The 17,752-nt window shown below is 40.4% G+C and overlaps 1 protein-coding gene and 1 long non-coding RNA gene across 8 annotated transcripts in view; one reads left to right on the top strand and one right to left on the bottom strand.

Annotated features, from left to right (window-relative positions):
- The window catches only part of SLC9A4 (solute carrier family 9 member A4), a 34,274-nt gene extending 20,551 nt beyond the window's left edge, over nucleotides 1–13,723 (top strand). For 4 of the 6 annotated variants that reach the window (XM_064408025.1, XM_064408024.1, XM_064408028.1 and 1 more), the window contains 3 exons: nucleotides 4,643–4,739; nucleotides 6,449–6,580; nucleotides 7,298–9,472. In XM_064408025.1, coding sequence (XP_064264095.1) covers nucleotides 4,643–4,739; nucleotides 6,449–6,580; nucleotides 7,298–7,996 — 928 coding nt within the window. In that variant the 3' untranslated portion in view covers nucleotides 7,997–9,472. Of the gene's footprint in view, nucleotides 1–4,642; nucleotides 4,740–6,448; nucleotides 6,581–7,297; nucleotides 9,473–10,764 lie in introns of those variants that run through there. The other 2 variants (XM_064408029.1, XM_064408026.1) reach the window with 2 other exon arrangements.
- Nucleotides 10,849–15,030, bottom strand: LOC135293625 (uncharacterized). 2 transcript variants are annotated; one of them, XR_010355749.1, is made up of 3 exons: nucleotides 14,942–15,030; nucleotides 14,571–14,694; nucleotides 10,849–10,986 (listed from the first exon to the last, which is right to left on the bottom strand). It is a non-coding gene; the product is annotated as an uncharacterized LOC135293625 (long non-coding RNA). The 2 variants fall into 2 exon arrangements; XR_010355748.1 differs by having other exon boundaries at nucleotides 14,777–15,007.
- Between the last annotated feature and the right edge of the window lie 2,722 nt (nucleotides 15,031–17,752).

The raw sequence follows: 17,752 nt of genomic DNA, 5'->3' as shown, positions 1-17,752 counted from the left end.
TTTGGAACCAAATGCAGGGCATTCTATGATTCTATCAAACAGTAATGTCACTCAGCATCAGACAGACCAGGGGACAAAACTGGTGGGATCTCCAGAGGGAACTGAGGGAAAAACCCTCTAGGAGAAAAGTTGCGCAAATCTTCCATCCTGCATACTATTATTGATGTGCATGTATTTATGTGCCTTGCAACACACTGTCCAGAGCACAGCTACTGCTGCAGGCACTTGCTTCCATAATTTCTTTCCTGGGTTCTTGCTGACCACTCTTGCTGCTATTGCCTGCTCTTTCCTGTTGCATCCTTAAACCACTCTCCATTTTGCAGCAGCTTCTGGTACGGTCCAGCATATTACCTTTTTTGAATGATGATCTCTCCCAATAATAGAAAATCCAAATATCAACTGGATATTAAATTAAAATCTTGCTTAAAACTCTGGCTTAATCATGTTAAGATCAATCTGTTTTCTTGTACTGATGTCAACATGCAGTGTAAGACCTGCATTCTCTCTAAATTTACAGACCCTTTTCTCTCTAAATTATTCTTTGCTGAATGGATGATATTAAAAAAAGACTGCATGTATGTCAGGCTCCTTTCTGTCTGCTGCAATCCCTTAACCATTCTGAGCCAAGAGAAAATGTGCAAGGCTGATAGACAATCCACGGCAATCAAACCACATCCCTCTTCTTTTCTTGAGGGAATGAGAAAATAAGACAAATTGCTCCAGCATAGTTCAGAAATTTTCTCCTGAGCTGAGAATTTAGATTGAAAAATATTCTTTAATAAACAGCTGATATGATGGACTGATTTTTGCCATTTCTACCCTGGCTATAATTGAATTTTGCTGTGCATCAGCCTCTGATGAGAAAGCCTTTTCAAAAATGGAGTGTCAACTTCAGAAAAACAGCCTGTGGCTCAAAACCATTATGATCTTGCAGGCTGTGAGAGCGTTCGAGGAAAATACACCTTTCCCCACCTCTGTTCACTGATAAGTGTCTGCTGTTGAGCACAGCAGGAGACAGGATATTGAGCTAGTTGGTGGATCTTTGGTCTGAGCCAATACAGCAGTTCTTGTTGTCTTTCCCCACAGCAATTAAATGAACCTGTGTAAAAGGTCTCTAAATGTATTTATAAATTGTCTGATTGCTGTCATTGATTCAGTGTGTACCTAAAGTCCCTGTCTTCAGTGAAGATGCAAAACTCTGGCCATAAACAACAGAAGATTTGAAATACAATTCCAATGAATGGCATGTAAATCGTTATTAGCAGTGCCAGAGTAGTGAGAAAGCTCTCACTCACACTTCTGATCGGTTTTTGCAGCCTTTATGCACACAAGGAGATTTACTTTATAAGAATCAAAACAGATCTCCAATGCTGTGAATTAGAGAATTGTATTCATGCTGGTGTGATTCCTGCAGGTGGAGTGAGTGTCCAATTAACAGTAAGTATTTCCAGTGTGGAGTGAGAAAATTTGCCCATGGATTGTGCAACAAAGAATCCACACTGGAATGAAATCAGAGCATTAGGTTATGATATTTTGGAGAATTTAAGCCTTATAAATAAGGATGGAAATGACAAACAGGGAGTCTAGGAGATAGTATCAAAACTGTGGGTTTATGGCTGGTTTTTGTAGGAAACATAACCATTAGAGAGAAGGATGGTTTGGTACTGAGTTTACTTAATGCTGACTTCATATTGCTGCAATATTGACTTTGGTAAATCTTAGAATATATCAATACAGTACAGATCAGACCCAACTGTTGTGTTATCATTTGTGGTGGTACATTTATGAGAAAGTGGTGCCCCAATAATGTTATTCATTCACAGGATGAGTGAAGATTAATGGAGAGTTTACAAAGTTCAAAATTTTATATATAATATGAAAACATAATATTACACAGATTGTGAAAGTATCAATGTATTGAGTATCAATGTATCAAATATCAAGTATCTCCATATCTAAGGAAGAAAGAAATAATGTCATGGCAGTTATTACAGAGACAGTTTTCATGACATATTATAACTTTTTTCTTCACAAATATATATCCTGTGCTATTCTTTGTTGTAACATCCTGGAAGATTCAATAAGAACAAAGACATTTTTTCAAAAAAGGATTACTTTATGGGTTTGGTAACATACTGAACACATTTGGGGTTTTTTGAAAGCCCTTTCTTAAGGTACTGCAAAATGTAAAAGCAATCTGTTCCTTACTACCATATAAGTGCATTGTTATCAGTTGGGTAGGTTAATTTCCAATCCCATGAAAAGAATGACGGTTTTTTATTTGTTTGATGGTTTTTATTTGCTCCAGAACAATGTAGATTATCTTCACGCTATTTTTTCTCTTGCTACCCCAGCTCTACTGAGACTCAAGCAGTTTTATTTATTCTATTTAATTCACTTTAAGAGCAAAATAATGATATTTTAAATTGCTTAGAATTGGATATTTCTGTGCTGGTATGTGGAGAAAGTCAGGTATGCAGCTGGAAAAGTAGAGATAATCTGATAGTCTCCCCAGTGGAGTCAAGTTTTTCCCTGTTTAGATGCTTTCCTCTGTTTATTCCCAACTGTAAGGTATAAAGGACCTGTGGACACATTCAGTGAAGCACAAAGAGGGGAAGCAGTTGTTCCCTGGGATGTCAAAGCCACCTGCAGCAACTATTCCAGTTCCATTTGCATTACACAAATGAGCCAAGCCTGTATTTTAGAGACCAATACTAGATGACAGTCCCCAGGGCTTGTGCTTGTGTATATTTTCCCAGCTTTACCTAGGGTCTCCCTGTTGTCCAAAGGGACATCAGAGAGGGGCTGCTGACAGCAAGGAGTGTGGTTTCCCTGTGTGCAGGGCAGCCTACACGGGCTGTGCCCCATTCTGAGACACACCACACCCAGTGGGGAGTAAAGGCACAGTGCACCCAAGCCTGAAAAATCGGTAGCATCCCCAGATCCTCTCTGTGCATCTCTGAGAGCCGAAAGCAAGTGAAAAAGAAACCAACCAAACAATGCACCCACCTACTCAGCCTGGACTTGGGTGTTGGTGAAGGTCTTTTTTTCCCTAATAGTAAATAACTAATTTTGTTGTTATTGCAGTTGTTGAGAATTGATGAATGTCAATTAAACATTTGATGGGAAGGATTTATCAGGGACCAGAAATGATTTCTGGTCAAATCCAGAAAGGCAGTCCTTTTCTGTCACACTGACTTGCCTGCATCTCAGTGACAGACTCATGGGTCACCCATGCTTCAGTGAGGTCCTTAAGCTGTTGCTTATCCCAGTCCTAGCTCTAATACTACACATTAACCTGTTGTTAATTTCCCTCTTCGTTTTTATTTCACAGAAAAAAAAGTCAGGTCTCTGTTTTAGTCTGATGGCAGAATGAAAACATTTCAAAACTTTGAAATATATCAGGAATTAATTCTTATATTCCAGGGGGTTTGGACACTGGCCAGGGCACCAAGGATCACTGTCTGCTTCACACTAAGAGGCAGTAAAATATAGAATCCAGGTAGTTCATGTTGGTCCTCCAAGTTTTCAAGATTTTCATGGTAGATTATAGAACAAAACAATACTAATATTGCTAAACCAGATGCAATTGCAAATTCCAACCTTCTTCCTTCCAACAATCACAGTTTAGCTTGAATCCATTGTCCTTTGCCATTAAAATTGTTAAATTTATTTTAGACTAAGTGTGAGATAGATGCACACAAAACTCTGGTAATACTGTTCATAGATCATAATTAATTTTTAATTGCACAATTTACAGACAACACTTTAAAGACATCACTTAGCTGAAAAGCACCACTTGCAATCTTTTTTTTTTTTTTTTTTTTTTTTTTAAGAGGCAAGAAACAAAATGGAGAAAGGAAAAATTCAGAAACAACAAGACAAACTCAGACTGATTCATCCTGGATGATCACTATCTATTTCCCTTTCTTTTCCTGGGAATTCATCTGAACACTAACTCTCAGAGTAATTGACTGATGTAGTGAAACCCGTTAACATTTCGCAGCAGCCCTCCTCCTCTGTTTTGCTAGTGAAAAAGCCAGGCAGCTACAAGTGACTGTGGGCTTGTTAAATTTTTTTTAAAGACACAAAGATGACTATCTTTAAAACGATTCTTTAATTTCAAATAGAGAAACAGGTTCAGTAGCAAGGAAACTCTATATGTTCTCACCACAGAGCAGGTCTCTCAGACTTCATAATTAGCATACTCTTTTGCTCTTAAGGATTTTCTTCACTTTCTCAAAGGACTAAAAACCAGTAAGATGGCAAGGCCCAGACTGCTGGACTATGCTGAGGTTTTTGTTCAGGCAGAGAAGGAAACTTGCAGTGCTTTTCTGGGCTGGCCCAATCTAATCCTTGAATGGGAACTTCCTTCTGGAGGTTTAAGAAAGAAGAGTTTCTGCTGCCAGCTGTATGAGGGCTTAGGGCCCAATCTGACTACCCACTATATGGATAAAACCAATGAAAGAGCAAAATTTGACCTTTTTTATTAATCTTTGGATGATTTGCAGCTGTTGCTGATCACTGAAAGGCCCTACATAGCCTTCTTTTCTAGCACTAAAAATAGTCCATGCATTATTTAATGGGATAAGTATTTAATCAGCTCATTAATATCATATTTAATTTCCCCTTTTATTTACAGGAGCGGCAGGGACCAGCGCGCACAGAGGCTGTCCCCGGCAGAGGTGGAGGCCATGAGGGATGTCCTGGCACACAACCTGTACCAAGTGCGACAGAGGGTGCGTGAGCCGCGCTGTTTGCCGACCGCAGCCCTTGTTTGCCCTCCCCGGGCACCTGCGGCGAGCTGCGACCGACCGGGGAGGGCAAGGAGGGAAGAATCCATCCTGGGCTTGGGCACTGAGCGCAGCGGAATAATGTAAAGCTGGGTTGCCATTTTTTTTTTTTTTTTTTTTTTTTTTTTTTTTTTTTTTTTTTTTTTTTTTTTCCCTGGCGGCAGCTCGAAAAGCCAGGGAAAAATCTGTGTCTGAGCTGTAGAGGTCAGGCTTCCCTCGCCGCACGGCTGTCCGGGCCGAAACTCTGCTACAGGGGCGGGCGCGGCAAACACCGCGCAGCCCTGCGTGGGAGCGGCATTCACCCGCACCGCGGGAGGAAAAAAAAAAAAAAAAAAAAGAAGGGAAAAAAATTTTCCATGTCCTCCGAGCTTCATTTGACACGTTTAGGTGGGTTTTTTTTTTTCCCCCCCTAAAAGTGGTGTGATAATACCTCAGCAGGGATTTGTTTTGCAGAAATTTGTAGTGACCCTGATGCGACCCAGGGTATGGTATCTGCTTAATCCGGTCTCGGGCACTGAATAGACAATTGAGAGCTCGCCCACAGCAATGAGTGGGAGAGAATACATTACAGTAACCTTGAAATTATGCCGATAAACAAGGCTAACTCATGTAACACACGTGTACTAGAAAATGCTAGGGCGCCTGCTCATTTAAATGTGGCATTATTAATATGTTATTCATTCCTAACATTGTTTGATTTGCCGTGGCTAATTATCCTTATGATATTAATTTCTTATCTTACCAGCAACGATTTGCATATATAGTTATCTCTTAGCTTGCTGAAATGAACTCTCTCTCTCTTCAAAATCAATTACAGTAATGACTATTTGTGCTAGTCATTTCCTATGTAGTTTTGAGAATAGTGTGCTTTTGGAAATGAAAGACTGGATTGAAAGTAATGCCACTTCTAATACTCCTTTTCAGCTCTGAAAATCTCTTGCTCCCCAGACCAGCTTTACAAGGACCCTAGCGAATGAAACTGAGATCAGATTCTACTTTTTAAGGGGGATTATAAACTTCAGTGATTTTTTCTCTTTAAGGCAGATAATTATTTCTGTCATTTCACTAGATGTATATGATAAACTAAAAAGCTTGTCTTAAATGATGCTCAGTTTAAGGGTAATATTAATTTGTAGTTTGTCCAAGCATGGAAAGGAAACTCAGTTGTGCATCTCATTCTGGAGATTCATTCTTTGTTCCTGAGTGCATCTGAAGCTTGCTCCAGGCTCAGTAATATTAGCACCAAAGCTCAGAGCTGAGTTCTCTCTTTCTGGGGACCTGCCTTATATCTGTAGCTCCCAACTACACTTGATGAGATGAGAAAAGAGATGACAAAGACAGGACAAGCCTGATAACAGCCTTCTTAGGTAGGTATATTTTATATACCTGCACTTTGAGCAGGTAAGAGTCTATCAAAAATAGCATCAAAACACAGCCCTTGAGGTCTGAGACTTACAGCTGTGTTCATGCTTCTTCCCACCTTGCTCTGCAGCAGTGAGATCTGTGCATGGCTGCATTTTGCCATGCAATACCAAAGAGATCAGTGTTGGGTCGGTGACCAAGCTGAGGCAGATGTCCCCTTGGCCCTGTGATTGATCAGACTGATTAACATTGCAAATGCACTGAAAATGAGCTGGCTGCATTTTCTCTTTCAGGCACCAGCATACAACCGGCACAATCTTCCTACTGACACAAGTGAGAAACAAGCACAAGAAATCCTCATCCGTCGGGAACACAGCCTGAGGCAGAGTTGCAGGAAGGGAAACAGCTTGCCTTGGGGTAGACCGGTACCTGTTATCCATCTACTATTTATGGAAAAGTGCCTCTGCTTCTCTGTAAATATGGAAAGACACTAGTTTTAATTTGCTCTTCACTGTAATTAAAATGGATATTTTCCTGGTGTGCTTATGCAGCACTTACGAAGAAAGAGCTTCACTTAGCATGTGACCAGCAAAATTTTCATGTCCCATCTTTATACATTGGTCAGAAATCAGCTACTCTGGCTGTATGTAGTAAAATAATGTAACTTGCATTGATTTTGCATATGCAAAGTATAGTGTAATCAAAAAAGGCCTGATGCAAAGCCTCTGGCACGTTGATGATTTGGGTTCTCAATCAGTAAGAAATTTGTCTGACCAAAGGAAGGCATTGAACAGCACAGATATTTATAGCTGAGATAATCATGGTTAAGGAAGAGAAATAAGTTCTTGTTGGATAGGTTAGTTGTATTCAAATTTTTCTCCTGAAGTAAGAAAGATGAATCTTAGAAGAACATGTTTCTCTCTGGTGACGGTGGAAAACCCTTTGGCTGTTATATCAGACAGACATTCTCACTGGAGCTGACATTGAGTTCTACCGTCCAAACCAAGCATTGGTTATATTCATACCCATCAAAATGTGGCTGTAAAGGTGCAGAATATTGCCATAACTCTTTACTGTTTCACCAAGTAAGTGCCAAGTGGAGGCAATCACAGGCACTAGACACTCTTCTGTCTCCCACACAGGTTAACACCACAGAAGTACGCTACCTCTCCTTGCCTCAGGGTCCACGCCAGCCCACTAGAACAAAAGCCAGGCATGTTACTTTTACAGGTAATGGAAGTGCTTTACTCCGTGTCCTACTCCAGCAGCAAAAGAAACTTGGCCAGTTGTTTGGTGGATTTAACAGTACCACATGCACATTCCCACGGAAGTGGGAAACGGCCTCTTTAAATGAACTACACCCTTCTCTCATTCTTTTGACAAAGAATGAGAACAAAATCTATGTTGTTAATATGATCAGTACTGCAGCAGTTTCTGTTTTGTTCCAGAACCTCCTGCTTTTCTTTTTTTCCCTCTTGAATAAATATTCCTGTGATCCCTGCAGTTCCACCTGGCCAAGCTCAAGAACACAAATTAGCCATTCCCCGCAGCCCCACAGACAGAGCCGTATGCAAAATTATTATGTAGCCCATCCAGGTGAGACTGATGGAGATCCATGCCCCCAGTTCCTGCAGGTACCAAGACTTGGTATTCCCAACAGGCAGCCCCACATCCAAATTCAGTGCATGAGTACACACAGCCAGACACAGAGAGCAGCACAGACATGGCACAGGGCTCACACAAATGTAAACAACACCGATGGTCTCATCCTTGTCCCCTCTCTGGCTCATGAGACTAATAGACTGTTAGTGAAAAATTATAAATACACACATGCTATCTGAATCTTCAGTAGCTGGCCTGAGATGCATGCTCTGCTCAGTAGCTGGCCCTGGACCTTCCATCTGCACATTTGGTGGCACTTGGGCATGTAAGTCCCTGGGGACACAGCCCCCTAGCAGCTGCTGGTACACAAACCTATATACATGTACTTAGAGACTTGGTCTTACACTCTACCTCATGTATTGTAGGACCCTCCAGTAGCTGGCCTTGGGCAGCCAGTCTTCCCTGGAGCAACTTCCTGGATCCCCATGTCTCCTCTTGCCTCACACACACAGGGACACACACATGCAAACCTGTCTCTTTGGTATCCAGACTGGTTTGCATGTGTGCATTTCCATCCATTATGGCCTTACTTGTAACCAGCCACAGATCTCATGGTCTCTTCAGTCACTGCTCTGGACCTCCTGCTCCCTCCAGTAGTCAACCTACAGACCTTCTGCCCTCCTCGTCTTTGTTCCAGACTCATGGTTGCTCCAATAGGCAGTTCCCAAGCCTCTCATCCTACTTAATGGCTACTCATGCTTGATGATTTCCAGCAATTTTGCACTGACAGATGCACCCCAGTCCCTCCAGCTGCTGACACTCAGGCCTCCACACACACAAGCACACAGTATGGGGAGCTGCTGATAGAGGAACACAGTCAGAAGTGTAGTCAAATGAAAAAACAAGACAGGCTGTGTTGATCGAGTGCAGGGCTTTACTGGACATATGTACTGACTGGCCCTTTTAATCTTCTTTTGCCTGTATTTTCCTGCACTTTTTTCTCCCTGGATTTCACAAGTCTCTTCCTTTCACTGTCTTTGGTTCCTGCCTTAAATGCTCCATTCAAAGTCTTGTATGGGCATCCACATATGATGACAGCAAAATGGAAACCCATAGGATCTACTCAGAGATAAATGTTACTCAAAGGGATTTTTTTTGGTCCTGTTTATCAGGACATCTTCACAGGAGATATGTGTCTTTCTAAAAGAGTTAAAGTATTCCACACAGCAGTCTCAGACCTAAAAGCACTGCAGACACTTTCAAGGAACCAAATGTTGCTGTAGGAGATAGGTGTATCATTTTAGTGAGAAGAGAGCTAAATCCTGAAGCAGTGAATGCAAGTACTTTTTTTTTTCTATTAGATAGGCCTGAATTTAAGCTCTGTCTTGTAATCTATCAAAATAAGTAACTTTTTGGTCCAGCCTCTGGCCCCACCTTAGGGCCATTGTGTAGCATTAGCACCACTTTAAGTGTCTTCAGCAGGAAAAAGCCACCCTGAAGTCTTCTTATAAACTGTTGGGATGAGATGAATTGCACTTGGAAACTAAGAAGAGAAGTACTCAGTATGTAGAGAATTAGAGTAACAACATCATTCATGTACACCTGCATTTTCAGGGATAAATGCCATCTCTTCTGTCTGTGCCTGAAAGACCTAGAAAAAAAAAATCTTCCAGCAAGCTCGTTTTAGGTCTTATATATAGCATGTGCAGAAATTTTAGTAAAGGGTCTGAAATGACCACAAATAGATCCTTAAGTCACCTCTCAGCTCTTTCTGCCACTCATATAAATGAATTGTCCAGAGAGGTTGTTGTTGCCCAAACAAATTATGGATTCCCCATTCCTGAAGGTGTTCATGAGCAGGTAGATGTGGCTGAGAAACCTGATTTAGTGGAAGATTCCCTGTTCATGGAAGGGAGGCAGAAGTAAGGGATCTTAAAGGTTCATTCCAACACTAACCAGTCTATGATTTTATGAATTATTTCTTTGGAAGTATATATCATTCATACTTTGTAGCAATGATGCTCCCAAACAGCTAAGTAGAAGCCCTGGAAATCTGAGAAATCCTGTTGTGCTTGGGGTGCATTAAGTCCATGTGGTAAAGCAGCAGTGCTTTACTGTGCCAATTGTGAAATAAACGTTAGCTTAAAATAATTTAATAGTTATGAATCTGTAATAATTTCTTAAATTTTGAAACTGTGACCATAGTCAATACATGTGTACTTTAATTGTAGCAGGATTTGGAATAATTTTACTGTTCATAGACCTTTGTGTTTATATCCCAGATCCTCCTAGCTTAGATTCTTAGGAGTTGTTTCTTACATTAACTACTTTCCCACTGTGTAGTTAGACTACAAGCAGCTTTAGCAAAGTGAAAAAGTATATTCTACAAACTCATCAGGATGAGAATGCCAGTTATTGGCCTCTTGCAGGCAAATTTTTACAATGTACTTGTGGCAAAACAAGCTGGTAGGAGCAGATCTGACACACCCAAAGTAATCAAAGCACCCCTGGTTTCAGATGAAACTGTTCTCTTCCCACTTTTTAGTCACAGGTCACTGACAAACTTGATTTTTGATTGACCAGAATTTTCTCCTTTATCACATTTTTGTTTTGTGCTATGGGTTTAAAATGCTTTTAAACCATGGTACTAGGTACACTGGTGAAATTTTAGGAGAATTTAAATTGCATAAAGGAACACTCTTGCGTTTCACTTTTGCAGTGAAGGCATCGGGCAGGTCTGTGAGACACCAAAAGGTAGGTGAATGTGCTCATATTCTGGGGTTTCAGAGCTGAGATGAGGCAAATAAAATCTTTTAAGCATCAGCTCAGAGATGAAAATTAAAATCAGGGCTCTTTTTAGTTCTTGACTGCTTCCTTATTCTATAGTAATTATTTAAAATGCTTCCATTCCAGGGTATTGCATTGAATACCCTCTGTCTCTCCTTTCCAATACCATGTAATTTCTCTCCTCTCTTCTTTAAAAAATGAATTGTCTCTTTATCTTTAGATCAGCATAGAGGTGGCTCTGATGCTGCATTGCTATCAACATTGAGGTCCCAGCCCCGCCTACGGCCACTGGAAGCAAAGCAGCGCCAGGAGCTGATTCCAATGGCACACTTGGACAGACGAGCTGGTCCATGCAATCTGTCAGGTCGAAGAGGAAATTCAATCAGGCGTCATCGTTTCACCAGAGCAGACAATCCAGCTCCAACGCCAAAGGCTCGGTTCACTGTCAGAGAAGTGGAGGAGTATGAGTCAGAAGAAGAGACAGAAACAATGGCACCAGCCAGGCCATTAGTTATATGAGGAGCAGAGATCATCAGTGTTTGCATCTCTAGGGGCCCTGCTGCACTGCTTCAAAACTAACAAAGCTTTTGTATAAACTAAACTATGATTTTCCTCTGGGGACCAGTGTACTTGCTCTCATATCACTTTCAAGAGTTGTATTAAGGTACTTAGTGGCTCTGAGAAGACTCAGATTCTTATGTTCTAATAACAAGCTTTCTTTCCAACAAAACACTGCAGAAAAAAGGAGAACATGATATTTGTAGGGGTTTGTATGTGGATTTAAACAGCAGTAGTTGGGTGCACGAAGTGCTATGGATGGAAGCTGAAAATGCCTTTGTTTCATACTGTGGTCTGCACCCAGAAATATATACAGGCATCCCTGACATGTGAATGCACAGATTGATTACCTCAACTAGCACAGAGCTTTTGATTTCAGATCAGAATCAGCTGCATTCCGGGAAAGAGTTAAAAGCAGAAAGGCTTTTTAGGGCATATAAATGTCATTGAAGATGCCTAAGCAAGACCTTGAGTCAAAAGGAACAGTGAACATTTTAAGCACTTGGGAACCTCTCGGTAACTCAGGTTTTAGCTCTGCAAAAATGTGTAAAGTCATCTACAGTGATGATCTATGACTCCAGCTACTAAAATAAATTTCAGTATGTAGACTCCTATTGCTCACCTACAGTTGTTTTGGATGAATAAAGAAGGTATCCTTGTATGTACAAATCCAGAGGAGTTTTCAGGCAGGAATGCCATCAGGATTTTATTTGTAAGCATGGAATGGCAAGAACATACACAATATTTTTGTGATTCAGCAAGGGGAGGCTTCCTTGTAAACATCTAATTTCTCATTCCCCACTTCCACCTTGTGAGCCCAAATGCATGCACCATTCTTCACACTACAACTGGACCAGCAATGCAGATAGGAAGCAAGAAACTGGGATTAAAGGTAGAGGGAGTCTAATCCTGTAACCTGCTGTCTAGCGGGAAAGAGAGGCTCTGTGTTTGCCTCCCAGCTTTTTGTATATCTTGTACAGAGAAGATTTTCTCTAAAAGAAAGCAGAAATAACCAGAGGGATGTGCACTACATCACTTGAACTCCCAACCATTCTATGGAGCTCCCTTCCAAGTGACCCTGTGTGCCCATGCTCCACTCTCAATGGTGGGTCTCCCTAGCAGCAGGAGAAGCAAGAAGTATGGTCTTTAGTAAGTTTAGCTAAGTCCCAGACACCTAATTTCTCTGAAGAAGTTCCTTTCTGTAGAATGGAAGCAGCATTGCCACTGTCTTCTGTGTATTGGCACTGTAATTGAGCTGATTTTATCCAAAGGGATGAATCCAAAAGTCCATAAACCTAGTCTTACAGCTGCACTGAAGTCAAATCTATGGTTAAGAAATGCACCAAGTTCAGTCATGTTTTTGTCAAGTTTCCTCCTGTTTTCTCCACTCAGACCTTGTTCAGGGTCTGTAAATGCTACTCTAAGAGTCAGAGATAGCAGTGTTACTTGCATGTTTCTCTTTTTTGTGTTGCTGGTATTGCTTGTATGTCCTGGTCTATAAAAGAACTTATTTCTGTAAGTTATGATTTCACATTTCTTATAAATGTTTTCTGATTCGGGAAAGAATCTAAACCAACAAACATGAAAAGCACTGCCAGAGGAAGAAAGCCCTACAAGCTCTTTCCCCTTTCCCCCATTTTCTTGTGTTTGCAGCTTTTATGCTTAGCAGGTTATAATGAATCATCTGTACTGAAACTGTACAAAGCTTTATGAAACTTGAGTTCTGTTTGTATTTCCTTATTGTGCCAGAGAAATTATATGACTTCCTTTTATGAAAACAGTGGTACATTATTAAAACAGGGTAGGATTTTTCTTCTGTACCGATACTGAATTAGCAATGAAATACAGTCCTGTACCTGAAAATCAACAAATAAACCCAGCTCCACCAAAGGAGGAAGTGCTTCACAGAGTTTTTAAACAAAAGCCTTGCACCAGATCTCAGTCCTACAACAAGTTATATTGACATATCATAAATCTAAATTAAAGCATGATATTAAGGGAAAGAGTTGTTATACAAACTCAGGTCTTAAATTGCATTGTGAGCCACATGGTTGCCACATGATATCTAATTGAGGGCAAAATTAGTACCCATATGATGTGGTCTTAGGCCACAGAGGTGCATGGAGTGGGGTAAAAGAGGTGTGAAGCCTGCTTCTGCATTCCAGAGTTGTGGGGGATTAGGATCTCCAGAACTGGCTGGTGGGTGATAGGAACTGCTGGCAATCCCTGGGGACAGAGAGAAGGTGGAAATCTGAAAGAAAGATGAAGAAGGGGTAGTGTCTCATCTTCCAAGGGAGGGTCACAAGAGGCAGCTTTAATAGAGGAATTACTGTAAGCTGCAAATTCAGCATTTCATGTTTAAGAAGATTTAATCAGTGAATTGTCTGGGGGAACTGGACAGAGACAGACTCTGTGAGACAAGGATTAATGGGATGTCAGGAATGGCGTGGGAAGGGACCAGACATACATCATGAAAAAGAGGAGTGTGTGCATTTTGGCCAGTTTATGTTTGACAGATATGCTCAAAATTGACTCATAAATTCTTTAAATATTGTAGAAGTTGTAGAGCATTTTATAATTACCTATCAGAAATAGGGAGCAAAACATTCAGTTTCTAATTATGGGTTTATATTAGGACAAGATAAAAATAATAAAACACTAAGAGAATTAGTACATAGATGGAGTAAAATCTCCCTCCTTTTCTTCATTCCTAATCTTCTTGTTGATGAAATCAGTGACCCAGAACTTCAGAGAGTGTAAAGCTGTAGAGCTGCTAGAAGTTAATAGAGTGCTCTCAGATTTTGCAGTCTAGCTCCTAAACTTGTAAAGTCTATTTTTAGTTTTCATTCCTAGCAATTAGTAAACAGTACTGGAAGAAAATTTCCTTCTGTGCCATTAGTTGCTGTTAATGGCTTTGCTGGCCATCAGCCAAGAAGCAATGCTGCAGATGCCTATATAAAATATGTTCTAAAATATAATGTTGCACATTTTTTTTTCATAGTTATTTTTTGTGGACAAAACTGTTCTTTTGAAAGAAGCACACTACTTATATTTTAAATAGCAATAAATACAGCAATATCTTATTACAAGTAATTTAATCCATGTCTATAGGCTTTCAGGCCTCACCATAAAGAAAGCTGAAATGGTTTAGGGCATGCATTTAAATCCAGTGTGTGGGCATTCTTAAGCTCTTGAACCTGGGTCACATCCAGGAACCTTGTGCTGATAATTTACAAAGGTAAGTTAATTCAAGACCTCTTTATTTTATTTTTACACTGGTAGAGTGCTATTTACTCAGGAATTTAAATTCCACACTGATTTAAGGTAAACTGGCACAGGAAATGCATGCCCAGAAGGTAAAGAATATGATTCAAAATTCAGAGAGGAAATAAGGGCTCAGAAAATTAAGACTATTTCATTGGCAGGACAGGTGAGTTTCAGGAAGGAATAATAATTAATAAACTTTACCTTTCACAGTAGAGAAAACAAGAGATGTACCATGTGGTGGCCGTTGCCCAGCTTGCAACTCAACCCCATGCAGTCACTCATTCCCTCCCCTTTGGTGGGATGGGTGAGAGAAGTGGAGGAAAACCTTGTGGGTTGAAATAAAGGCAGTTTAGTAAGTAAAGCAAAAGTCGCACACATAAGCAAAACAAAACAGGAAATTCATTCACCACTTGCAATGGACAGGGGTTCTGACATCTCCAGGAAAACCAGGCTCCCATAAGCAAAACAGTGACTTGTGAAGGCAAACTCTGTCTGTCCTCCCCTTCCTTCCTATTTCCCCAACTTTATTGCTGAGCATGACACCACATGGTGTGGGATATCCCTTTGGTCACCTGGTCAGGTGTCTTGGCACCCCCAGCCTGTTCATTGATGGTAGGGTGAGGGGCAGAACAGGCCTGTGTTCTGTGTACACAGAACTCTGTGCAAGCACAGCTCAGCAATAGCAAAAACATCCTGTTATCAATGCTGTTTCCTGTACAAATCCAAAATACAGGCCCATATGAGCTACTGTGAAGAAAATTAACTGTATCCCAGCCTACCTACCTCACTCCTGAACAGAACTTGTTAATCAATGAGAAAAATAAGACAAGAAAGACAATCATAATAAGAACATATTTTAGGAGCAAAAGCAACAATGTCCAAACAGAATATTGCAGAAAAAGGAAGGGATTTATTGAGGTCAGTGATATGTTGTGAGGAGCTGGCAGTACTTTCATATTTATCGCACAGTGATTAAGTGTTAGACCGTGTTGCTCTTGCTGCAGCTATTGCTTTTCAATTACTATCCCTGGTGAGTAAGAATGTGTAGTAAAAGAAGAATCTCTCCCTTAGAGAACTTAGCAAGAAGGATGCAGCAGCAAGCAGAGTGCCAGCAATCAGGACAAGATAGCAGCTTGTGCAGGGAGCATCCAGTTGTGATGGATGTTATGTCCAAGTTAACAGGGTGCACTGGAAGGAGGCATTGCTGTGGTCTCTCTTCAAGGGACAGTGATGCCCACCCCTGAGCAGTCAGGGCTGCTGCTCTCTGTACAGCACCCATGGGGAAAACTGCTGCTCACAGGATAATGCCAGCAAACAGGATAGGGAAGGATGCTGTGAAAGACCCTAAAGAGTTTCTGAGTCACACCAGGGGAGGACACTGGCAAAGGATGCACAACCAGGGGCTGGGGAAGGCAACTCCCCTTGTAGCAGGGCTCAAAACCCCAGTGAGTGGAGCAGGCATGTGTCTATTGCAGCCAGAGGGAAGAAGCTGCAGCGGATGGGAAAGAGCAAATGTCCTGGTGGGAGTTCTAGGCGGACTGATTTAGTGCTGTGCATGTGCCAAGGAGGTACACTGGCTTAAATGACAAGAGTTCAGATCAGACTAGCAAAGGGAAGCTATATGAGATTCAGGAAAGTAGGTCAGAGTTTAAGGTTGGAGAGGATTATAATGATCATGTTCAGTGTGAGAAGAATAAAATTCATATTTACGAGAGAGGTAGTCAAAGAAAGAGGACCAGTGATATCTGTCGGGGAAACCATCAAACTGTTGTGGATGCAAAACACAACCTATAAGTAGATGAAAAGAATGAAGAAGAAAAAAACAAAGATGAAAAAAATTGTGAAATGTTCCTTATTTTCTTGCTGGTGTGTCAGTTTTGAGAACTAACATTCTCAAGGTTTTTTTTTTCTGTGGCCCAAAATCTTAGATCCCAAAAAATCATATTTTATTGTCAGATATGAGTGGAAACTACTATTTAAAAGCCTGACAGTGACTGGAAAATAGCAACAAATATTTTCAAGCTTCCTTTTCTCCTATGCACTCTTTTAAAATTTTTCTATTTACATATGTACATAAAACACAAACACTGAGAGTGGAAAATCAGATTACATTATCTTTATATTTTGTTTGCTTTTTAGGTAGGACAATTATAATGATTGTTTTGCCAAACTCACTATACTTAAGAATCTTAAAATTAGAGATGTTAGGTTCATGAGTAATGTTCAGAACCAGTTAAAATGACTGGAAGTCTATTGAGCTAAGTTGCCTAGTAATTTTATTTTGAGAATCTGTCTCAGTGTTAATCACAAGTGAAACTCTTTTCCTTCTTTGGTTTCACAGGTGTTAAATTTCAAAAGCTAATATTGATTCTTGTTTATTTTTAGTCCATCCATCCTTATAGAAAGATTTGACTACCTTTTAATCCTAAGAATAGTGACATGGACTGAAGAAAACAATGAAAACTTATTTTCAGAGTTTTCTTTGGCAGGGCAGATTGCAGCCACCCCAACAATGAACAGCTGGTCAGGAGCAGACAGCCAAACTGAACATCATACCTTACTTATTTTTTCTGCCATCGTTATGGGAGAAACATAGGAAAAAAGAAGGATCTGTCAAGAATAGCCACAGTGAGCTATGGGCACAGGTATTAGTCATCTGCAACATCCCTTTTACATGTGCAAACACAGGTCAGATTATTAGACATCTGCCCAATGTTTTCTCATCAATAGCATATTCTGCTAAGTATAAAATTATCATAAAAGATACTTGAAGTTAAACTGCTGGCACCTGTGCCAGGTATTAATTTAGAGACATTATTTGGTACTCAGCCTAGGACCATTTGCTCCTTGCTCTAATGACTCATCAGCAGTGATAAGGGTTGAAAAAAAAAAAATTAAAAAGAGACTTTAGTTCTTTGACCCCAAATCTACCTTTACTTCTCTGTGGTTTTCAGATGTCTGAAACTTACAGAAAGGAACAAGGAACATACTGAAGCTTTTCATTCATCTCACACCACAAAAAAGGAAAAAAATCACACAGAATTTGTTTGTGCACTGCTTCAAGCAGACATGAGGACTTGCTGCTTACAAACACCCAGCGTCCTAAAACATGTCATAAAATTTTGCCATACTTAAAATACATATAAAAAATATACATAAGTAAAAAAATAATTTTCCACTAATTTTTCCCTTGTACATTCACTGTTGTTCTTTTCAAAAAACTGTATAGGCTCTGCATGTTTTGCTTAGTCCCAAGAACTGGTGAAATGGTAGGAAGTGAATATACTATGGTAAACACACTTTTTTATTGGAAAATGGAACAGAAACTCTTGGAAGCTGCTCCTCCTCCCTTTTGGTCTGATGGGGATGGGAAGCTGGCGATG

Source organism: Passer domesticus, chromosome 2 (genome assembly GCF_036417665.1).
Source record: "Passer domesticus isolate bPasDom1 chromosome 2, bPasDom1.hap1, whole genome shotgun sequence".
Lineage (NCBI taxonomy): Eukaryota > Metazoa > Chordata > Aves > Passeriformes > Passeridae > Passer > Passer domesticus.
The sequence above is the reverse complement of the archived record's forward strand: the minus strand, read 5'-3'. Positions and strand labels throughout refer to the sequence as shown.